Source organism: Muntiacus reevesi, chromosome 15 (genome assembly GCF_963930625.1).
Source record: "Muntiacus reevesi chromosome 15, mMunRee1.1, whole genome shotgun sequence".
NCBI lineage: Eukaryota > Metazoa > Chordata > Mammalia > Artiodactyla > Cervidae > Muntiacus > Muntiacus reevesi.
This window is the reverse complement of record NC_089263.1, coordinates 55182566-55207085: the sequence shown is the minus strand read 5'-3', so window position 1 is coordinate 55207085 and position 24520 is coordinate 55182566. Positions and strand designations below refer to the sequence as shown.

The 24520-nt window shown below is 52.4% G+C and overlaps 1 protein-coding gene across 1 annotated transcript; it reads right to left on the bottom strand.

The window, feature by feature from the left end:
- Positions 1 to 77: 77 nt before the first annotated feature.
- On the bottom strand, positions 78 to 23217 carry OTUB2 (OTU deubiquitinase, ubiquitin aldehyde binding 2). The gene is made up of 6 exons (XM_065905881.1): positions 23042 to 23217; positions 11172 to 11267; positions 9755 to 9873; positions 6742 to 6826; positions 6085 to 6279; positions 78 to 5122 (listed from the first exon to the last, which is right to left on the bottom strand). Exons 1-6 carry the CDS (start codon positions 23042 to 23044, stop codon positions 4916 to 4918), a joined length of 705 nt encoding a protein of 234 aa, XP_065761953.1. The 5' UTR covers positions 23045 to 23217; the 3' UTR covers positions 78 to 4915.
- Between the last annotated feature and the right edge of the window lie 1303 nt (positions 23218 to 24520).

Here is a 24520-nt window from a genome sequence, read left to right as displayed (position 1 = left end):
GCCGTCCGGTCCTTGGGCTGCAGCCTGCTCACAGTGTGGACGGAGCAGAGGCGGCGAGTGGCGCCAGTCACGATGAGGTCGTTTCTGCCTGGGTCCCCAGCGTGTGTTCCTGCTTTTCTCCATAGCAGAATCCTAGCACCTCCTTCGCTCTTTCTGCCTCACAGCTGTCTTGTCTGAGCCTCCGTGGTAGGTGGGCAGGGAAGAGATTGTTCCTAGAGAACACAGCTTCCGTAACCTCACAGAGCCCCTCGTGGGGAAGCCAGGAGCAGCATGCAGAGTCTGACAGTGAGGCGTGCGGGCTCTGGCTCTGGCCATCCTCTCCAGCCTGGTCTCTCGGCTTCCCTCCTCTGTGGGACAGAATGGTTGCTGCCCGCACTCTCACACCCCCACTCCTTGGCCCGAGCCTTTGTCCCAGCGTTCCCCGCGGCCTGTTTGCCTTCTCCCAGCCCTGAGCAGTGCTGGCCCCTGAGCCCAGAGCCGAGGTGTTCCTCCCGTGGACCCCACGGCACTGGCATCTGGTATCTTGTGAGCTCCCTGAGAGCGGAAGCTGCTTTGTTACCCCTTGCAGCCCTTGAGCTTAGACCGGGCCTGGTGTGAATGAGCGCTGAGGGAACACGTGAGCTCCCGGCACCACCGCAGCTTCCGCCGGTCAGCCTGGGCAAGTAGCCACAGGCGGGGGAAGCACGCATTTCTGCACAGCTAAGTCTGGGCTTCAAAACCTGTTCCCTCGGCCTTGTGGTTGGCAGCTCTATCCCCACGGCCCCTGTAGGTAACTGCAACAGGGTGCTGGCTTGAACTCAGATTCAGGTATCACTGGGTGTTGCTTCAGTACTTTTTATCTGCTTTAATTATCATTTAGTTTCTGTCAAGGCCCTGAGACATAAGTCTTAGTACCCTTTGTTGTAGTTGAGAAAGCTCATGCTGAGTGGTTAAGACTTGCTCAGAGCTAGGATTAGAACCCTGGGCATTTCCTTGTAGGTCCAAGGCAAGTTTAGAAAACTGCTTTGGTGGTTAATTTTTTTTTTTTGTATGCTTTTTTTTTTTTTAAGTGTTTTGTTTGTGTTTGGCTGTGCTGGGTTTGTTGCTGTGCACGGGCCTTCTCTAGTTTGCATGAGCAGGGGCGCCTCTCTAGTCGCCGTGCACAGGCTTCTCGTCCTGGTTTCTTCTCTTGTTCTCTTGTTGAGGAGCCCGGCTCTAGGCTGAGGGGCTTTAGTAGCTGCGGTTCCCAGGCCCTAGAGCACAGGCTGGTTGTGGGGCCTGGGCTTAGTTGCCCCGCAGCATGTGGGGCACTGATTTTCCTGGACCGGCAATGGGACCCATGTCTCCTGCATTGCAAGCAGATTCTTCACCATTGAGCCACCAGGAATCCCCTGCTTTAAAGGATGTCTCCCCAGCATCACCAGTGACGTGGAGGAGAATGCCGAAGAACACAGTTCTCATCTGTGAAGTCGGCTTCTGAGTGACAGCTGTCAGGGGACGGCAGGGGCTCTCCCATTTTCCGGATGACAGTGGTGGACGTACAAGCAGACTCAAGGTCCCTCAGCAGCACCTGAGCCTTGAGAGGCCTGAGGACACTCGTCACAGGCCAGACAGACCCACTGGTGTCCTCTGACATCCTGTCCTTGCCCCCTAACAGCAGATTCTTTTGTGGTGGGTGACACGTTAAAGAGCTGGGTTTTAAAAGATAGGGCCAGCCTCCAAGGCAGTCAAGGCAGTTCTGCTCTCTGACCCAATGAGGCGAAGCTCTGGCGAGGCCTGTGGTTCCTTTAGCACTTCAGCCCATCCCAGGGGCAGAACTTCCTGAGTGGCTGGACCTCTCACTCAATGAAGACACTCCTGCCGCTGCTGATCCACTTACACAGACAAGCCCCGTGGGACGGCAGTGTTGATCTTTGGTGCAGGCCAGGACCAAAAGTTGTTATGGAAACCGTTGTAATACTAGGAAAACGTTTCTAACCAATTGCCCGAGGAAGCTGTAGGGCCTGGCCTACCTCCCACAGAGCCAGGGGTCCCCGGGGACCCACTCACGGAGCCACAGCCTGTGCCCCTGCCTCTGCCTCTGCTCAGCATGGCAGTGCGTTTGGTCCTTCGGCTTCTTCCCCCTGCCTGGGAAAGCGCAGAGCCACCGCCGAGGTGGCTCTTCCCCATCTTGGGGTGTTCTGCCACATCCCATTGGGAAGGGTCTATGGGGGAAGCATCCCACTTGTAGGATACTCACTACACATCAGGTCGCGTGATTATTTTCACACATAATCTTGTTGCACTTGAACCAATAATTATGTGTTGGTAAAAGTGAAGTCGTTGAGTCGTGTCTGACTCTTTGCAACCCCATGGACTATAGGCCACCAGGCTCCTCCGTCCATGGGATTTCCCAGGCAAGAACAGTGGAATGGGTTGCCATTTCCTTCTCCAGGAGATCTTCCCGACAAAGGGATTGAACCCGGGTCTCCCACATTGTAAGCAGGCGCTTTACCGTCTGAGCCACCTGGGAAGATGTGTTGGTAATTGTCTCCATTTCACTAGTGTGGGAACTGGAACTCGGGGAGTGAAGTGACTTGGCTAAGGTCATATAACTAGTTAGTGACAAAGTCAAGATTTTGAACCCAGGCAATCTGGCTCCAGAGCCACTTTGCTTAAAGTAGGAACCAAAAGCGAGGACAGTTCTGTTGCTAAATAGTCACACTGATTTATAAAGTTCCCTTCGGAAGGAAAGTAACACATACGAAGTTGTAAAGACAAACTCTCAAAGCAACTTTCCTTCCAGCTTTTGGTCTGCAAAGAGAAGGCATCACGGGGTGGGTGCATCACCCAGGAATTGGGATTGCTGACGTGACTGGCTGCTATAGATGAGCAGGGTAATGTCTGTGGATGACTGGATTTATTAACTCTGTGTTACTTAGAGTTCCTCTGAATTCTGCCACTCCTCTCCTCCACAGTGCTTTCCCTTCAGAAGCAAGATCTGAGGGTGGATGTGAGGGGAAGAGAGTGGTGCTTTGGGTTTGGCCAGCGGTTTTGTGAAAAATGGGAGAGCAGAGGGCAAGGTCATGAAAACAGCCTGCCTCTCTCGGGTGTTCTGATTCTAAACTGACAGCATCTCTCCTGGGAAGAGGGTCCCCCCGACATGAGCACTGGCAGGGCTATTAGGCCTGGAAAGGCAGCACAGACACGCCCCGGAGGGAATTTCTCCAGCCTTCTGCCGAAGAGAAAGCTTTGCTTTTGTGAATGCTGCACAAACTACAAATGCAGTTAGGGAGCAGCCACTGCTGATTGTACTGTGCCTGACAGCCCAGCCCGAGGCCCAGGACGCCTCTCACAATGGCTCAGAGCAGCCGAGATTCAGTTTGGAAACAGGGATCATGACATTCACAAACCATGTTAATGTGTTACCCCACTCTGACTGTACTTGGCACAGTGTGCTCCTCCCCAGGCCAAGGTGGGAGGGGCAGGGAGGGAGGACCGCTGAACCAATTCAGAGATCAGGGTCAGGTTTACATGCCTGTGAAGAAGGGACAGTCACTCAGCTTGAGCCCGTGGGTCCACATTCCAGCCCAGGGCAGTATGGGAACCTGGCCCCCTGCCCGGGATTAAAAGCACCCTGACATCAGTCTTCACAAAGGCAGAAAATGGACACAAATGTGCCCTTTGTATAAGGGACTGGGAGCAGTCTGGCTGTCAGCAGACACTGCAGTCTGACACTGAAGCACCAGTAGATTCGAATAAATCCCTGCAGATTGGAACCTTTGAAGGCCTTCGATTAAGGAAGGCAGTTCCACACCCCTGCATTCTCCCTTGTTCCAGAGGGGAGGACAGCTTGCTGGCAGTGCCGCAGCCCAGCCAGGGCTCCTTGAGATCCTGAGGCAGCAAGGTGAGCGGGTTATTAAGGGCCATGTCCAGACTGATGAATGAGGAGGCTGGCAGGAGCCAGGGCTCTTGGCTACCCGGCAGCTTCCACAGTGGTGGTCTCCCCCACTACCACCTGCTCATACCCTGTCTTTCCCATCTAACCTCTAGCCAGCCCATAAGAGGGAAGGGAGAAAGAAGCCAAAGACAGCCTCAAAACACTCGTCTGCTCTGCGCAGCTGGAGTCTGGTTGCACGTGCTGGTCAGTATCTCCACCTGGCTGCATCGCTAGATCCTACTTCCAGGGTGTGTTAGGGATGACGAGACAGCTTCTTGGTCGTCCCGGACCCTCGTCTTTCTCAGTGTCTGTCCGGGTGGGGCTGGCAGCAGAACCCCGCAGCACTGCCCCCCAGAAAGCAGGCAGTCCTGGCCCTGAGGGAGGTAAGGGGCCCGACAACTGGGCTTCATGCTGACGGCTACAGGCCCCTTTCTAGACTTTGGCATTAAAGTCTTGTTCCTCAAGTTTGGGGTGAGAAAACATCCCATCGTGAGTGTTTGGAAGTACACTGGAGATCTTCAAGTTGGCCTCAGTTCATCTTCCCAAGTCCAGTCCAGCAGCTGACTGGACTTGATTTTTTATAGAACTCACAAGATCTTGAGCTTTTCCTCCCCTGCAGAGAGGCACTGCACCCAGTAAAAATAAACCAAAGGGTATTTTTTTACCCAACAACGGAATGTCAACACTGGCAAGAACCTCCTCCAGATGAAGAATTGGACCCAGAGAGGGGTAGTGACCTATGCAATGTCTCGGAACTGGGGGTAGAGCCAGAGGCTCTGGCATCCTTGCCCAGAGTTATAAAACATTGGATCCTCCATGAAAATAAATATTAAAAATATTATCACCAAGTTACCAACAGTCCATAGTGAGCAGGCCTTATTCCCAGTGCCTCTGCCCCAAAGGCAGCAACGTTCTCTAACTATAGTCTAAATCGCTTAAAAAATTGAAAAGCCATAATGTTCCATTCAGAATGCAGTCCCGTTAGGTGACAGGCTCCACTGCATGGCCTAAAATTAATCAATGTTTATCGGCTGCATAGAGGATGTTATAGTGGGATGTTTTATAGAGCAGGTACACGGAGGGGGTGGCAGCCTCGGGGAAGACGTGGTGGTTCAGGGCCGTGTCCATCTCGTCCACGTACTCCACCTGCAGGGCGATGTTCAAGGCCTGGGACAGGGCCGTGATCTGGATGTGGTCACACTCCATGGCCATGGGCTCCACTTCCTGCAAAAGCCACAAGGAGAAAACAACCCAGTTGGGGATGCAGGCCCAGCAGAGGACGGGTGAGAGGTCCCACCCTGGCTTTTTGCCCAGTTGCAGAGCTCAAAACCTCTGCAACTGAGCAATGGTCTCCACAACACACCTTGAGGCAGATGTCGACATATGCATTTTCTAGAGAAGGAAACGCAGGCTCAGTGAGGAAGGAACAGATAGAAATCACCAGAAGTAAAAGGCTTGAATTTAAATCTTTTTGATTCTGGTCTCCTCGTTGTATGTCAGAGGAGCACACTACTTTGAAGAATCTGGCGGGGAGAGCAGGAGTTTTTCAGCTTGGGCTTTATAATGCATAAGGAACCTCAGAGCAGAAGGGGACTCATCATAACGGGATTTCAAGCTTAGGTGCTTAGAGAGGGCCGGGCGAGCAAGTGAGCAAATCAGTGGAGACAGGCAGAGATGGTGATAAGCTGGCTAGCGAGTCCCAGTAACTCAGGCAGCTGCCACTTAGCTCTTGCTGATGGTTGCCGGGCAAAATAAGGTCTGGGGAACTGGATCTTCTGATTTTTCCAGAGAAATCCAGACATCCATATAAAGACTGCCCAATGTTTAAATGTTGGCAGTCCTTTCAGGTAAACACCACACATCATAAAACATGTCCTGGAGCAAAGATGACTCTGGGGTTGCTACTCTGTCATTTTGTAAACAGTAGTCCAGTCCAAAGGCCCTTTGATGAGACAATCTGAGGCTCAGAGAAGGAAAGCGACTTGCCCAAAGCCACACAGCTCAGGCAGCTCAAGGAGGATCTGTTCAGTTGGCTAATCTAATCTAATGCTCTGAATTGCAATGTAGACGTGACACCCCAGCACCTGGTTAGGGAATGTCAGTGTTCAGGTCTCCTAAGGAGAGAGGGCTGAGAGCAGAGCCCAGGGCTGGAGGCCACATCCCAAGCCAGGGCCCCGAGGACCTACATGAGTGCAGAAGTCTTTGATGTCCATCTCCTCGTCGATGAAATGTCGGAAGAAGTCTGCACGGTTCCTGATGAAGGCGGAGGTCAGCAGGCGCAGGAACTGCACGATTCGGTCCGAGAAGCTCTGGTCGTTGAACACCTTCAGCAGGCTGGACACGGAGCCGTCCTTCTCCACCAGCTCTACCACGCTGTAAAACTGCACCCCCCGGGCCCTCAGCGGGGGGCCAGGCAGGCCCCGCCCCTCCCTCCACGAACCTCCCTCCTTGAAATCCTCAAGTTGAGGCCCCAGAATCAAACCATCAGAGATCCCGCCAGAGCTAAGTGACAGGGTTAGAGACACTCTGTAGTGAGTCCCTTGGCCCAGAGTTTCCCTCCTCACTGCTGTGACTGCGATTCTTACATACAGATTCAGAAGTGAGAGTCCTCCATCCCCACACCGCCCTCACTAGTGGGGTCAGGGGGCTGAGGTGGGGAAGAACGCTGGGTAGCCTGACAGCTACCGTTCCAAAGGAGGTGCCTCCTCCCAGAGGAAGGACAGGGCCCTGGGCTGCCTGTCCCCTCGATGTCCCCACAAGCAGGAAGCAACCCTCAGTCCCTGGTCTGCTCTGCCAGCGAGGAAGGCCGGGCCCTTCAGCCGTCATGCCCGGGGTTAACTCACAGCGTTGAAGAAGTTTCGGAATTTGTGCTCCTCAAAGCCAGCTGCCAGGAGGTCGTTGGGGGTCTGCAGTACACGCTCTTTGAACCTGAAGGGGAAGGCCGGTGCTTTCAGGGAGAGGCAGGGGGTCGTCGCTGTGACCGTCAGCTGTCGTCTCACTCCCCCCTCCGCCCCCACACACCTGAGAGTCACCGGAGGTGGGTCATACACCCATTTCGCAGATGAGGAAATTGAGGTACCACCCATTCCAAAATAGATTGATTCTATCTTTCAAAGGTCTCTTGACTGTCCCATGGCTCCTGGGGCATCAATACCATCTCTGGCCTGGCCGTGCCCAGCCTTCCCTCCCTCCTAGTCCCCACTCCACAGGGACCATAAGAGTGACCTGCCGCAGCCTTCTGCCTCAGGTCACAGCTTCTCAGCACCGGGGTCCCGGAAAGGCCCCTGCCGAGCTCACCAGCCGCATCTCCAGTCCAGTCCACAGCCTCCCCCATGCCCTACAGCCACTCCCCATTCGCATCTTCACCCCTTAACATCCACTGTCCCCTCGGCCAGGCGTGCTCTTCTCAGAGATGGGCTGAATGTAAAAAACATTGTTTTTTAAAAAAACAAGAGTATCATCTATGCTCATGAGGTTATCATTGTCTGTTGTGTGTGGACAGTGGAAATATGATCTGGACTATAGTGTATGGTGCGTATCTCTTCCCAACTCCCTGTTCAGTGAACCCATGATGGTAGCTTGAAAAAAAAAAAAGAAAAACCAAATCATGACAAGAGGATTTAGACCACAGAAATCAACTGACACCACAGATCAGGCCTCCCAGCCAAACGGCCATTAAACCTTTGCCAGCACTGACCTCCCTGCAAGATCTGATCCGGGGAGCCCTCCCTCTTGTCACTATCCCCACTGCAGGCCGCCTACTGGCACAGCCCCGTCTGGGGCCTGTCCTGACCCCTGGGGACAGCGAGGAGCTGCCCCAGGACACGGGGTTCACAGTCTGAGGGACTGGAACACAGGAGGGACGCCTGCCACACAAGAAGGGCCCTAGTGGAGAGGCTGGGGGGCCAGCTGGTTCAGGCCTAACTGCAGGCTCCCCTTCTGTGCAGGGTGGGTGATGGGGACAGGTCTCCACGGCAGGCTGTGAAGGCCTCTCTGGCCACTGTCCCCGTGAGGCCGACGTGCACAGCTCGGCTCCCGGCTCTCCTGCCCGCACACCCTCCCATCCCCGGCCACGTGCCCATCGCATCCCCACGCTCATTCCTCACCAGTGCCTGCGGGCCTCATAGTGCCAGCCCTGGTTGTCACAGAGACACCTGGGCCCAGTCTAGTGGGGGACAAACACTCAGGGCAGGACTCCCGCCCCAACGAGGTGAGGGAGGGGAAGGTGGATAGCATAAGGACTTGGAGCGCGGGACCCCTCTTGACTGCACACTTGCCTTGTGCAAGTCATGTAAACTGTCCGAGACTCAGTTTACTCATCTGTAAAATGGGCTGACACCAGCCTGGTACTTCCCACTGGACCCCACCTGGATGGCTCCCAGGCATTTCGGACTTGGCAACGTGGAGCTCCCGATCTCCCTTGGCATCCCTGTGCAGCAAGGGCTTCTCAGTCCTGGTAACTCGGGTCAAACGCCCAGCACTCAGCCTCGACTCTCCGCTCACACGCCCCACTCCAGCCACGAGTGGGTCCTATGATGCCACCTCCACCCGCTCAGGCCACCTCTCCTCTGGGCGCTCCGAGATCACATGCCCTGCTGCTCTCAGACGCCATCATTTGTGCGTGTGCCTGGTTTTTCCTGCACACAGCAGCCTGCTCGGCAGGCCCTTTGCGCTGCCAAACCCTCGTGGCTCTGTCTCGTTCAGGCCAACATTCGAGGTCCATTCGAGGGCCCGTGAGGCCCTGCCCCACCTGTCCTCGCTATGTCTCCAACCCCTACTTAACACTGCAGCCCCCAGCCCTGCGCAACCTGGCTGCCTTTCCTGCTTGGCATTTTTTCCCACAATGCTTCCTGCCATCTGACACATCAAGTACTGTCCTTATCCACTGTCCCTCTTTCCCAGTTAGGATGCAAGCACGACGGGCAGAGCGCTTTGTCTCCCCTGTTTGCTGCTGCATCCCCGGGGCCCACGACACAGTCGGCATGTGGCACCCACTTGGGTGATGGCTGCAGGGAGCAAGGGTGCCCCAGAAGGAGGGTAGAGTAGAAACCCGGCTCAGCAGAGGAGTTCAGGCACCAGGGTCCACGGGTCAACCCTGTGCTCTGGGACCCGCGGCCACTCTGCACTCTTCCCTGGTGTGTGTGCAGGAGGGTGACGAGGAAACCCGAGATCTTCATTGATCCTCGAAGGGCTGCCAGACCTCCAAGTTTAAGGAAGCGGGTCTCAGCATCTTGCTACTACTCCTTGCTACCCAGCAGCGGCGGCGGCTTCTCCGGGAGTTTGAGAGAAATGCAGAGGCCCCAGCCCCGGCCCTGGCCCTACAGAACTGGAATCTGCATCTGAAGAAGATCCCAGGGGGTCTGCACAAATGATGACGTCTGAGAAGCCCCAAATTAAGCCGAACCCTGGGGGTTGAAGGGAGGATCGTGTCCCAGCCGCAGGATAGAGGGACCTGGGACGGCATCAACTCCAGATCCAAGCTGACTGGGTAGATGCCTGGGTTACACACACTCACTTCCGAGGTCAACTGAAGCAATCCAGAACAACGGGCAATGCATCTTTGTTTTCTTCTTGGAATGAAGCTTCAAGAACGCACCCAAGGCAAAACTCACCTCACCCAGGCATACTCAGATCAGAGTTGAAAGTGCCCACTAGGTCATTTGGCCCACCCCCAGCTGGCCCCTTGGCTGCCCTCCCTCCCACCACGAGGGCCGCTGGGCATCCCCTTAATATCAATGCTGCCACTCACTCCCTGGGCTAAGCAGGCAGCGCTGAGGCCAAACCCTCGCGGAGGTTCAGGGCCGATGGACACAGCAGAAAACACAGCCCGCCCAGCAGCCCTCACGTGGCACTCACTTGAGGATCTCCCTGCTCTTGCCCAGCAGAGACTCCAGGTAGGAGTAGCCCAAGGCCCGGTAGAAGCAGTTCCCGTCCCCCTTGGTCTTGCGGATGGCGGTGAACCTTTTGCTGAGCTCCTGTGGAGGACAGAGGAATGTGGGCATCTGTACCAACAGCAGCCCCATCGAGACTGTCAGAGGTGGGGTCCCGCCTGCCCCAGGCAGGATGCTCCCTCGTCTCAGCCTGGAGGCCCTCCACAGTGTCCCAACCCTCATCCCACAAAATAAGTATATGCCGAGTGTGACCTGCGTGAGGCACTGGATGGGGAGCTGAGCCCCGCTCCGAGGAGCCTACAGGCCAGGGCGCTGATGGACATTCGGATGACTGTCACAGGAGGACAGGGGATGAACCCGGGTGCCATGGAGCAGTGGCATCTGCACCAGACTTCAGCAGTCCAGGAAGGCTTCCTGGAGGAATGGCACCGAGAGAAGCGGTACGCCTGGTGAGGGCAGCGAGGGTGCATGCGGCTGTGAGATGGGCCAGGAGGCTGCAGAGGCAGTAGGAAAGGCCTCCCCGGACATCGCCAGGCAGTCTGGCCAGCCTTCCAATCGTTTCTTAAGAGGTGTGGCATCCCCATGGCACCCCCTCCAGTTCTGCCCCCAGCTGTCAGCTTCCGCCCTGGCTGCCTCCCGGGCCTGCCTACGGTCAGGATTCTGACGGCCCAGTGTGGTTTCCAAGGCGTCAGGGAGCCCCTGCTCCCACCAGGCTGGAGCTGAAGGCCCCCCAGAGGTAGGCCATAGGGAGGGGTGTGCTCCCTGGAAAGCCAGCTCATCTCCAACAGATGAGATGTGCGGCCCAGCTCTCACTCCTGCCCCAGGAAGGGCTCCCGGCGGCCACAGGAGCCAGTCCTGCCCAAGTGCAGGCGGCCAGAGGGCAGCGGGGGTCACCCAGGTTCCTCCTAGTCCTGTGATCGTTCCTGCAGCCTTCAGCCATCTCCCCTCTGTCAGAGTCTGGCCAGGGTGGGCCTTCTCACCAGAGAGGGGTCACAGAGTGATTACAAATACTACTTTTATGAGCTCAGGCTGCCCGGCCCGAATGCCAGCTCCTCCATGCATGCGCGGTAAAATCATGGGCCAGCCATTTAATTTCTGTAACTCGGTTCTCTCAGCTTTGAAATGTGGGTAATAAAAGTCCCGATCTTGCGATGTTGTAATGAGGTCCAAAACTTCTGGCTTTTTTTTTTTTTTTTTTTTTTGCAACTAAAGGATTTCTCACTAAGGTAAATAGGTCCAACATTGCAATATTCTGGGAGCCCTTTGTCCAGGAACCTGGTCCAAATGCAAAGCCTTTTTACCTTCAAAGTGTTACCTCTGTCTCTGCTCCCAAATCCAGCCCATTTCATCTAGGCTCCCCTCCTCCTGACCCTCTGCCTTACCTGGATTTTCCTCTGGTAGATCCTGTTTTCAGGATGATCCCGAAGAATTGATAGAATGTCACATTTTTCTGATATTAGGTTGAAAGATGTTTCACTCTGAAAGACAGAAAAAGGAGCACAGCTGTGACCATTTCAAAAGCAGCTGCAGGACTTTCTCCAGTAGAAAGCTGACGACCTGCTGCTTGCAGGACATAGCAAATGTTACTTTCCCTGGACAGAGCACCTGTGCATATGTGACTGGCAGCCCAGACGCCAGGGTCCCTGGCGGAGTCAGGGTCAGCCCCACCGCGAGAGGGGTATCATCTTGTAAGTTCTTTTGTTTTAAATATTTTGGAAATATTTATTTAGTTGGCTGTGCTGGGTCTTAGTTGCAACATGCAGACTCTCCTTTGTGGCATGTGGGATCTAGCTCCCTGACCCGGGATCGAACCTGGAGCCCTGACATTGGCAGTGCAGAGTCTTAGCCCCTGGACCACCAGGGAAATGCTTCATCTTGTAATTTCTGAGCTGACTCATTTTACAGACTGTAATACATCAGTGCACAAAAATAAGTGCAAAATGGTTTAAAGACTTAAATGTAACAACTGAAACCATTAAACTTCTAGAGGAGAACATAGGCAGTATGCTGTTTGACATTGGTCTTAGTAGTATTTTTTTTGGATCTGTCTCCTCAGGCAAGGAAAACACAAACAGAAACAAACAAATGGAACTACATCAAAACAAGAAGCTTTTCATCCAGGAATCTATTTCCTGTCTGTGTAAATTTGCCCCTTCTGAACATTTCATACAAATGGAATCATATGATTGGTCTTTTATGACTGATTTCTTTCACTTAACAATGTATTTAAGATGCATCCATGTTGTAGCACATGTCAGTACTTTTTTCCTTCTTGTTGTCAGATAATATTCTACTGTATGAGTATACCATATTTTGTTCCATTTGTCAGTTGATGGATTTGGGGGTTGTTTCTGCTTCGGAGCTATTAAGAATAAAGTTACTATGAATATTCCTGTTTAGAAAAAAAGCTTTTGCACAGCAAAGAAACTTTCAACAAAATGAAAAGGCCACTTACTGAAGGGAAGAAGATATTTGCAAATGATATATCTGAATAAGGAGTTAATATCCAAAATATATAAAGAATTCATACAACTCAACATCAAAGACACAAACAACCCAATTAAAAAATGGGCAGAGGAGCTGCACAGACATTTTCCCAAAGAAGACATATGGATGGCCAACAGGTCCATGAGAAGATTTTCAACACCGTTAGCCATCAGGGAATCAAAACCACAATGAGATATCACCTCACCTCTGTTAGAATGACTGTTATCAAAAAGACAACAAATGACAAGGTTGGTGGTTCCCTTGTGGCTCAGCTGGTAAAGAATCTGCTGCAATGCAGGAGACCTGGGTTTGATCCCTGGGTTGAGAAGATCCCCTAAAGAAGGGAATGGCTACCCACTCCAGTATTCTGGCCTGGAGAATTCCATGGACTGTATAGTCCATGGGGTCACAAAGAGTTGGACATAACTGAGCGACTTTCACTTTCTAACAAGGTTGGTCAGGATGTGGGGAAAAGGGAACCCTGGTGCACTGCTGATGGAAATAGAAATGGTATCGTCATTGAGGAAAACTGTGGAGATTCCACAAACAAATTAAAATAGAACTACCATGTTATTCCACTTCTGGGTATGTATCCAAAGAAAACAAAAGCACTCATTCAATCACTACATTCATTGAAGCACTGTTTACAATAGCCAAGATATGGAAGCTACCTAAGTGCCCATCAATAGATGAATGGATAAAGATGTGGCATGTAATATGCACTGGAAAATTATTCAGTCATAAGAATGAAATATTGCCCTTTGTACTAACATGGATGGACCTAGAGATTATCATACTGAGGAAGTTAAAATACTGAAAGACAAATGTTACATGATCGTGGAATCTAAAGAAATGAACAAACATAATAAAACAGAAACGTTCACAGATACAGAGAACGAACAGGTGGTTGCCAGAGGGGAGGGGTTGGGGGGAGGAGAGAAACAGGTGAGCGAGATGAAGAGGTAAAAGACAGAAGAGACGAGTCACGGTGTGAAGTATACAGTGAGGGGAGTATACGCAGTAATTATGTAGTATCTTTGGTGACAATAACTAAACTTACCACGGTGATCATCTTGAAGTATAGAGAACTAGTGAATCACTATGTGGGGTAACAGGAACTAACATTGAGCTGTAGGTCAATCATACTTCAAAAACAAACTCAGAGAAACAGAAATCAGATTTGTGGTTACCCGAGGCAGGGGTGGGGTCACAGGGAACCGGAGGAAGGTGGTCAAAAGGTTCCAGTTACAAACTTCCAGTTGTAAGATAACTATGTACTAGGGACGTAATGTACAACATGATAAATGTAATTAACAGTTGTATATGAACGTTGTTAGGTGAGTATAATGGCACCCCACTCCAGTACTCTTGCTGGGAGAATTCCATGGAAAGAGGAGCCTACAGTCCACGGGGTCGCAAAGAGTCAGACATGGACTGAGCGACTAACACAGGGAGTAAGTCCTAAGCGTTCTCATCAGAGGAAAAATCTTTTCTAGTTTTTAAAGTTTGTGTCTTTCCAGAGATGAGGGATGCTCACTAAACTTGCAATCATTTCATGATGTACGTAAATCAAATCTCTGTGCTGTATGCCTTAAACTTACGCAGTGCTGGATGTCAATAACACTGGAAGAAAAAAGAACACAGTAGCTCAAGTCTACTGAGCCTCATACTGTAAGGAGGCTCCATGATCCCTTTGTCTTCTCCTAACCTTCCTTTCTCACTCATTCATTCCTTCTTCTATTCATCCAACACCCAACCAGTCTGCACCAAGCACTGCGTTGTTCGGTCGCTCAGTGGTGTTGGAGCCGGAAACACAGAGGTTAGACCATCTAGCACCACCTACTGGTGAAAGTTCATATCGCAGCCCAGCTCTGAGTGGAGGTCAATTTCCCCCCCAGAGAGAAATCAAGGCCTCTAGAGGGTGGAGAAGTCACTAAGGGCAGAAGGAAGACCCAGGGCCAGGGGGAGGGCAGGACACATCTGTTCTAACAGCTAATCTCCCACAGGCTTGTCTCTGCCTCATGTTTTTCCTGCTCAGACGAGGGTTCAGGTCAGTGGGAGCTGCACCCCTGTCTCCAACCCCGCACCCCCGCCTCCCCAGGAAAGGCTCTGACTTCATCAGGAAAATAATGCTAAAATATAATGTGAAAGCCACTTGTAGTTTGTAGTTAAAATAAGCAGCCTTGATGAGAACCTACTGTATGGCTCTACTCAATGCTCTGTGGTGGCCTTAAAGGGAAGGAAATATTTTTTTAAAGGGAATATATGTATACTCATGAAACAGAAGTGGATGTTTTTTCTGGAATTCCCTTGCTTTCTCCATGGTCCAGTGAATGTTGAAAATTTGATCTCTGGTTCCTCTGCCTTTTGTAAACCCAGCTTGTACATCTGGAAGCTCTCGGTTCATGTACCGCTGAAGCCTCCTAGCTTGAAGGATTTTGAGCATAACCTTTAGCATGTGAAATGAGCACAGCTTGTATAGTAGCTTGGACATTCTTTGGCACTGCCAAAGAATAAGTCCCATTATTTACCTACCTACCTCAGTAAAAAAAAAAAAAAAAAAAAAAGGCTTGTTTTTACACACAGCTGACTTAAAATGATGGCTTGGGTGTTTTTAAATGATGGATGATGACAAAGAAGCACAGCTGGACTGAACACCACTGGCACTTGGACTGCCCCCAAATAAAACCCAACAAATGGTGAGGGAAGAGGCACAAACCCAGTTCTATTTGATGAGCAATTTCTGAGACGATGTCACTGGCAGAGTGGAAAGCAGTATAAAGAATGAATCCGAAATATGGAGCAACAGGTACTGGGTTGGCCAAAAACTTCGTTCGGGTTCTTATACCATCGTATGGAAACACCTGAATGAACTTTTTGGCCAACCAGTATTTCAGGTGGTAGGAAAATGCCAGTCAAAACGAGAAAGTGAAAAGTGGGTGTGGAAGGGGGGACAGGCCTCATACCAGGGAAGCCTACCTAGATTTTCCACTTGCCACAGTTGTATCATTTTTGCAAAGTTAAATAACAAATTTACTTAGGCTATTTAAAATAGTCAACTTAAAAGGAAAACATTAAACAGCAGTTTGGGGGTGGGGAGGGGCTCACACTCGGGGTTCGAGAGACCCACCGTCAGCACCAGGTATTTTGTCAACTCTCCCCCTTTATCCCTCACCCCTGTTCCCATCCTGCCATCCCCCACCCTTTATAGGTATTCCCTATGATATGTCTTTCAATATGTATGTCTTTTTAAAATTGTGGTAAAACATACATATCACAAAATATGCCACTATAACCATTTTTGAACGTGCAATTCAATGGTATTACATCTTCTCAAAGCGAAACTCTACCCAGGTGATGCTAGTGGTAAAAAATTCGCCTGCCAGTGCAGGAGACACAAGAGACTTGGGTTCGGTCCCTGGGTAGGGGAAAATCCCTTGAAGGAGGAAATGGCACTCCAGTATTCTTGCCTAGAAAATCCCATGGACAGAGGATCCTGGAGGGCTACAGTCCACGGGGTCACAAAGAGTCAGACAAGACTGAGCACGTGCACATAAACCGTAGCTCCCCTCTCCTCCCCCAACTCACCCCCAGCCCCGGCCACCACCATTCTGCGTTTTCTCTATTAATGTGTCTATCCTAGGACCTCACCTAAGTGGAATGTATGTCTTTTAAAAAATACCAAGTTGTTTTATGTATGCATGCGTTTTAAATGTGCAGACAAATTATTCTATAGATATCGTGGCCCTTTCTCTTCACTCAATACTATTTAAGATCCACCCTTTTGGACAAATGGCGCTCAGGTAGGTTGCCCTGCCCAGCCGTGGAGCCTTGAGTTGGCTCCAGCGCCCCCTCGTGGCCGCAGGTGTGTTTACAGGGCCACTGGGAGGGGTGAGGGAGTTCCCACTTTGGCACTTGCGGAGTCTCCGCCTGGCACGTCCAGAGTGACTCAAGTCAGCCCAGATGGCCCCCGCCCCACTTCCCATAAGCGTGGCCCTGGTCACATGGCTGGAAGAACAGCCTCAGCTCATTGGCCCATAAACCAGGTACAATACTCTGGGTTTGACCCTGGCTGACTGTAATTGGTGGTTTTTTAAATCATGGCCAAAAATGTCCAGGGTGTTATGGGACAGGGACAGACCTCACCTGACAATGTTGTGTCAGACCTCATCAGGTCACTTAAAAGGATTTTAGCCTTTAGCTGCTGGTGTGCAAACAGGTGCTAATGAATTAACCATGAGGTCAGGCAGACAGCACCTCTACCCTGGAACAGTTTTGAGCTGCCGAGTGGAAGAATATATTTCAAAGTGGAGAAGGATGTTTCTCTAATCACTGGCTGCTCCCCAGAGACCCCGGGAACTAACCAGATGCACTAGAACGGGGGCTTGGTGTTCAGACCAGATCTGAGTCCTTGTGGGGGTCCTCTCACCTCCTTCCTTCAGAGACTACAGAACCAGCACGTCACCACCTACTGGGGTCCTGCTGACCCTGCCCTTTATCCCCACCCCGCGTCCAGACACCACCCACCTCCAAATGGAGGGAAGGCAAGTTCCCCCCACTTCCCTTGCTTTTCTCGCCAAAGCCTCTATGTATCTAGAACCTGTCCACATAGCCCCAAGAGTTCCTCAACCAGCCTGAGCCCAGCAAAAAACCAGGTTGACCCCAGCCCTCCACCTCTACCCCCATCCATGGATCCTGCCCCATGAGGGCAGCATTTGAAGCCCCAAAGGCTTCCAGTAAAAATGTGACCCACCAGGGCAGAGGGAGGACCCATTGCCAGGGTGATGTCAGATCTCACCCCCACAGCTGCTGCCTGCCCCCTCCTGGCCAGGGGAACCCCATGCGCCCAGCACTGTGCGAGCACCTCCAGGGACCCCCCCAGGAGATAACGGGGTGACAAGGGGCTGCGGGGCAGGAAGGGGCCAGGCTGAAAGGACTGGGCTCTGGCAGCTCGGTCCCGCAGACCTTAAGGCTCTGAGCCACAACCCGACGTGTGACCCACGCCCAAAGCCTGCCCCTCCGGTGAGCTCTCCATGGGCCCCTCCTGGGACAGGTACAGCTCGGGGTTGGAAGCCAGCCCCGGTGCACGAAGTACCCGCTGGTTGATGCGTTTCCTTTGCTGGGAGGTCACTGTATGCCAGGTGCTGGGGATAATCTCACTTAAGCCTCACGGTAGCTCTATTTTACACGTGGAAACCGAAGCCCAGAGACGTCAAGCTGTTGGCCCCAAGTCACAGAGTGAAGCGATCCAGGAAGAAACTGGTCCCCCAGCATATTAAAGGTATTCCACAGACCGGGTGCCTTTCTGGCCCTCTCCCCCTCCACGAGGACAGCCCACCTGGCCCTCAGGGGTGCTCTGTTGTCACTTCCTGATGGCTCCCCAATAGCCAGGCCCCAGGCTCACGCCTCTGCCTCCACCGCTCCCCCACGATGCACCCCGCGGCGCCTCTGTGGGCGGCCCAGGCTCTGAGGTGCGGGGGCGCCTCTCCTGGGTCCACGCTGAGGCCTGGTGGGCAAGGCCAGCCCTTGGCCTGCCCGACCTCCGTCTGAGGCTGCCCTGCTGGCGGGGCTGAGCCCGGGCCGTGAGTCAGCCTTGTTAACCAGGCCCAGCCTCCCAGAAGCCACACCTCAGTGCGTGGTCTAACCTCAAGCTACCACCTCCTCCACGGCAGGGGCCAGAGCCTGCAGCCTCCCCACCAGCCATGCGGGGCCCAGAATGCAGTCCACCGCCCCTCTCAAAAGGTCTCCGACATTTCTAGAGGCTCCCCGTAGCTCCAGACCTGGCCTTGCCTGCCTAGCGCTGGGGTCTCCACAGCGGGCCGTTTGCAGGGGCTGGAAGGAAATGCCTTTTTATCTGATTTTTATTGGAGTATAGTTGCTTTATAATGTTGTGTTAGTTTCTGCTGCACAACAAAGTGAATCAGCCATATGTATACATAGATCCCCTCCCTCCTACACCCCACCCCGTCCTCCACCCCCTCCAGTCATCGCAGAGCACCGAGTAGAGCTCCCTGTGCTAAAGAGAGGTTTTCCACTAGCTATCGGTTCTACATATGGAAGTGTATATATGTCGATTCTATTCTCCCAATTTGCTCCATCCTCCCATGCCCCCACCACCCCCCGTCCACATGTTCATTTTCTATGTCTGTGTTTCTATCCCTGTCCTGCAAATAGTTCATCAGTACCATTTTTCTAGATTCAAATATATGCGTTAATTTAGCTTGTTTTCCTCTTTCTAACTTACTTCACTCTGTATGACAGACCCTAGGTCTATTCACATCACTGCAAATGACCCAATTTCATTCTTTTTTATGGCTGAGTAATATTCCAGGGAATGCCACTTTAAATATCTACTGTAGGGTATAATGTACGATGTTCCAACATATGGAATAATCAAACACTTTTACTGATGAGTGATCAAAAACATTTGGAGGCCAAAGATTTAGGGGTGTGCTAGTCCTAGTGCTGTGAAGTGGCTTCCTACTGCTGCTGTAACCAATTAGCATAAACATAGCGATTTAAAACCACAGGATTTATTATCTTACATTTCTGGAGACTCAGGGGAGAACCCACTTCCTTACCTTTGTCAGTTTCTAGAAGCTGCCTGCATTTCTTGGCTTATGATCCCTTCCGCCCACTGTCACGTCTCCTCACTCTGAGCTTCTTGCCTCTTGTAAGGATCCTTTTGATCACATCATTGGACCTACCTGGGTAACCCAGGGTGCTCTCCTCATCTCAGGACCCTTAATTTACCATACCTGCAAAACCCTTGCTGCATGTGAGGTACCCTATTCATGGGTTCTGGGATGAGGATGCTATTACTGATAGTCTCTGGGACGCTGTTACTCAGTCTACCACTCACATGCCCCATCTCTGCTGTTCAGTGCAGGGAATAAGGAAGACCCTACACCCGAGTCCCTACTGCCTCAGGTCACAGTTATCGGCTGGCCTTGCAGACAGCCTGGATTCAGATGCTGGTCCTTTCTCATCTGACACCTGAACTCTTAGCATCCTCCTAACGGACCCTCAGATCTTCATCTCCTGCCCTGACCTCTCCCTAGAGATCCAACCTCAAACACCACCAGCCACCAGGATGTCTGACCATGATCCCTGAATTACTGCACCCCTAACTGTCTTCTCTCTCCACCCCTGCATCCCCTACAGGTGTCACCAGATCCTCAAAAGCCCCTCTATCTGGATAGAACTCACACCAAAAATGTGGGAGGACTCTTCCCCTCCTCTTCCTGCTTCAGGTCTGCTCCTGTGTCTGGCCAGAGCTGCCACCGTCTGCCCCCAGGGAGGTGGCACCAGCGTCTGCCCAACAGACCTCCTGGGTCCCACTCCCACTCCCATCCCCACCGTCATCCACAGCATCCAGCACAGGCTCCCACCAAGCGAACCAGATGAGGGCGTGCCCTTCCCCCGTTCCCTCCAGTGGCTTCCTTCACTTGGGAAAAGACTCAACCTTTGGATGACAACTGTCGTCTGGCCTTGCTCCCCTCACTCTCCTGAACTCCAGCCCCAGAGACCCTCCTTATGTCCCTCCAACAAGAGGCACCCACTTCTAACTCAGGGCCTTTGCACATGCTATTCCTAGGCATGGACAGATTCTCTGCCTCTTTACATGTGTAATCACCTTCCTTGACCATCTTGTCTAAAGTTGCCCCTCCCCACAACCTCTACTGCCTTAACTTGTTTTCTGTCTTCAGCAGGTTCTCTAACACATGTGTTCACTTGTTGACTTGCTTTCTATCTCCCTCCACAAGAATGTCAACTTCATGAGAGTATGGACTTTGCTTGCCTATCATCACCAGATTCCCCAGTGCCTGCCACATAGTAATACTCCCAAAATGCAGAATGAGTGAATGAGTGAAAAGATGGATAAGCTAGCCTCTGACTCCAGTCTGACCACTTCCGGCCCTCTGTCCACTCCACTGCCAGAGAGACCATCCAAATCAACCATCTCTTATTTGTCAAAAATACATTATGGTCCCCCCACCACCACATTTGCAGAATAAAACCCAAACCCCATGGTGTAGCATGCGAAGCCCTTTACAGTACATTCTGACCCCCCTAGTTTTTCTAGATTCATCTCTCCTCCCTCCATACAGACCGCTCGCCATTCCCAGAATATCCCACTCTTAACCATGTTTCCAGGCCTGTAAGCACATATTTCTAGGCCTGTCCCACCCTGACAGGAATACACAATTCCCCAAATGCTTCCTGAAAACTCCTACACATCCTTCAATACCCCATTCAAAAGACCCCTTTGTGAAGCCTTCCTTGACACTCACTGCTCCCTCAGAGTGCATGGGTTCCCACTGTGCTCTCCAAGCCCTTAGGCTTCTTAGGTCATGACTGGTAGTTCAGGAATTGCTTGTGTCCAGTTCTGTCTTGTCTTAGGCACTGAGTTCCTGAAAGAGGGCAGGCCCTTGTCTTTCCCATCAATGCCCAGCCAAGCATGGGGCTGGACTAGGGATCCTACTGGGGGCTTGTTTGAAAAACCAAAGAAGAAAGCACAGAAGGGCCCTGTGGGTTTGCTAGTCACATCTGACCCTCACTCTTCCCTGAACTTTGTTAAATGCCCTTTGAGTGAGCATGAGACCCCTCACTACCTACAACCTCCATCAGTGGCAGCCCCCAAGCCTTGTCCTCACCCAGACCACTGCCTTCCCAAGGGCTTCTATGTCTTCTACCTGGGACCTGTCCCTAGCTCAGTGACTTTGAAATGGATACAGAAAGAAAACACTATATGTTCCAAAGGCATTCTCCTCTGCCCACCACACACACACTCACCATCATCCACACCACACAGACTCAAAAACATCACCAGTGGGCCCACCACAGTGCCTGGCAAACAGTAGGTGCTCATTAAATGCTGAATGAACAGACAAGAACACACCCTGCACTGCCTCTGCCCCCATCCCCTCCCCATGATTCCCAGACAGACGTCTTGTTTGGTGAGTTAACCACTTCATTCCTCTGCAAGGCACCTACGCCGCCCATCACAGGGCGAGGGCTGGTGCTGACTCTACCTGCCCTCTAACTTCTGTTCTCCTGAGTCCAGGGCAGACGGGAGGATGGAGTCAGAGGCCTCACTGTGCACCACGAAGGCCAGAAGATCAGGCCCCAGCACCACCGCCCCACCATGCTCTCAGCTACCCAGTGGTGACTGGAAGGCAAGCCAGCCTCGGCTCCAGGGTGGCTAAACCCATTATTACCACAGCTCTGGCCACTCCCTTGTGGGCGATGCAGAAACACCTCACCTCGGTGCCCTTCCAAAGAGCAGCAGAGCCAGGTAAACCCTCAGGCCCTGCCTGGAAACAGGAAGTGGGTGTTTCCAGGTGCTCCAGAAGCCCTCAGCCACACCCAACTGGTTTGTCCAGGACAGGCTGGCTCAGATGACCGGGCCACCCACGCCACACTCGGAACGTGTCAGACCATGACCAGGCTTTGACCCGTGCCCCAAGCCAGTGGCGGCCTGCAGCGGTCAGTGACCCATTTCCTTACTCAGACCTAGGAGGGAGGAGGCTGAGCACTAAGAACAGGCCGCTGTGCACACCCATTTTCAGGATTCTGTTGTCAGAGGGAAAGCCATGGCCAATTATCTGAACCAAGCACTCCATGCGCATCACTTCATGTGATCCTCACAGCGGCCCATTATACAGATGTGCAAATAGTGATGGGGAGGGGAAGCGACCACCAACGCCTCCTGGGTTTCCAGGGGGTGGAGGTGACATCACACCTCGGGGCTGTGACCACAGCCAAGCCACCAGTCCTGGTACTCTCCAGGCTCCCTGGAGCAGGGGGGTCAGAGTTGATCAGTTTCAGGCATTCATCACACCTAGTCCTCGGCAGATTGCCTGTGCCCCTGTCTCCCCTCACCCCCAAGATGGACTGTTGTAATAATACAAAGGAATAATTCCTGGTGGTTCAGATGGTAAAGAATCTGCCTGCAATGCTGGAGACCCAGATTCGATCCTTGGGTAGGGAAGATCCCCTGGAGAAGGGAATGGCAACCCGCTCCAGTATTCTTGCCCAGAGAATTCCATGAACAGAGAAGCTTGGCGTGCTGCAGTCCATGGGGTTGCAAACAGTTGGACACGACTGAGCAACTAACACACACATACAGTAATACAAAGAGCACTGGACTGGGAATCCAAGTCCACCATAATCAGTCCCAGTCCTTCCCTGTCTGGGCCTCAGGGTCCCCGGCTGCCCAAGCCCTGAGTTTGGCCTGGCTCAGAAGGTCTCCGGGGCCCTTTCTGACCCCTAATTCACGTGCCTCACAACTTGAGACAGTCTCTCCACGTGGGTCCTAACTGCAAAGACCTTCTGATGACAAGCAGGATGGAGAGGATGTCGGGCCCCCCGTGGCAACCCCAGATCCACTCGTGGGGCTTGGGAGTGCGGAGGTCTCAAATGGCTGAGCCCTCGGGTGGGTGCGGCCATGAGCTGCGAACTAGGGGGGCTACTTAACGAAAAGGAGGCGACCCTTAGCCCTGGAGCCTCCCTGTCCCCGCCGTCGGAGCGGCACATGGGACACCAGGGACGAACGCGCCGGGGGCGGGGATCCTGGGGGCCGGGTTGGGTCCCCATCGCTGGCCGTCCACGGGAGCCTTCTAAGAAAGGACCGGGACCCCCCAGTATTCCTGTGCTCGCGCCCGACCCCCCGTCCCGCGAGTGCACATGCGCCCCGGGGGCGACCCCGCCTACCGCGCCCCCTTCCCACCCCTCCTTTCCCGCTTCCCCCCAGACCACTGACCATAGTGACCGGAGCCGTCGGGCCAGGTCCCGCCCCAGCAAGGAGCGATCCGGTGCGGGAGGGCGCCGCGGGAGCCACTGGCTGGCTCCGCCGTTGGGTCGGGCGGCGGGGGCCTCGAGGGCGTGGGGACGAGCGGAGAATACACCCGACCGCTCCGCAAACCAGAGGTTAGACCTCCACTGTGTCCCAGCAAGACACACGCCTCGCGATTGACGTCTGAAGCGAGCAATCAGAAGCTGGGCCACAGGACGTCACAGAAAGGGGGTGGGACTTCACGCGCCTTCAGCCTATGCTTCAGGGCCCATTTGACAGGGTACCGCCTCCTTTTAAAGACACAGAAACCTCTTAACTAGCAAAGGAGTTAGCCCAACCCAGAAAGACAAGTCTTCGTTTGTGAAGGCTGAAGGACTTTTGACCAAAACTGCAAATTGAAGTCTTCTGAAAGATTGACTGTGCTATTGAAGTGGCTAAGTCACTTCAGACGTGTCCGACTCTTTGCGACCCTATGGACTGTAGCCCGCCAGGTTCCTCTGTCCATGGGATTCTCCAGGCAAGAATACTGGAGTGGGTTGCCATTCCCTTCTCCAGGGGATCTTCCTGACCCAGGGATCGAACCCAGGTCTCCTGCATTGGCAGTCAGATTCTTTGTTGGCCCTCGTTAATTCATAATAAGGTCATATAAGTATAGTTTGCTCAAGATCAGAGGACAGGTTCTTAGCGAACATGTTTTCAATAATATTAAGTTACCTGCCTGCACGTGTAGCTTCTAAATAATATTTTACCCACTTCCAACTCATGAATCAGTAGGTTGCCAGGCCACCCAATTAATGTTTGTTGAATGACTGAATTTCTACGATCGTTGATTCTGTGCCTCTGGAATTGTATGGCTATATATGAGGCACAGACCATGAACCAGGCTTGGTTGACTCACCCTGTATACAAGCTCATTATTGCTGAACATCAAACAAACGAATATGTATCATTCAGAGATTCATTCACTAGTCCCTGACTGCTGGAAGACAGTGCTTGGGGGGTGGGGTGGGGCGGGGAAGGGGCTCCAATGAATTGTATGTGCCACTTCTATAGCTATTAATACTTCCTGGATTGTGTATTAATGCCCCCACCCAACTCTTACACATCTGCCCTTGGTAACAGGCTAGGCTCTCAAGTAGATAACATCTATATCTTCCAAGTGTGTATCACTTACTTGGTGGGGAGTTTGGGATCAACCCAGACTCAAGGAGAAATAACGACAAAAGCTAATTTTTATTGAGCACTCAGTAAAGCGTCTGCTTAAAATGCAGGAGACCCAGGTTCAATCCCTGGGTCGGAAAGATCTCCTGGAGAAGGAAATGGCAACCCACTCCAGTATTCTTGCCTGGAGAATCCCATGGACAGTCCATGGGGTCGCAAAAAGTCGGACATGACTGAGCGACTTCATTTCACTACTATGTATCCAGCACCATCCTAAACTCTCAA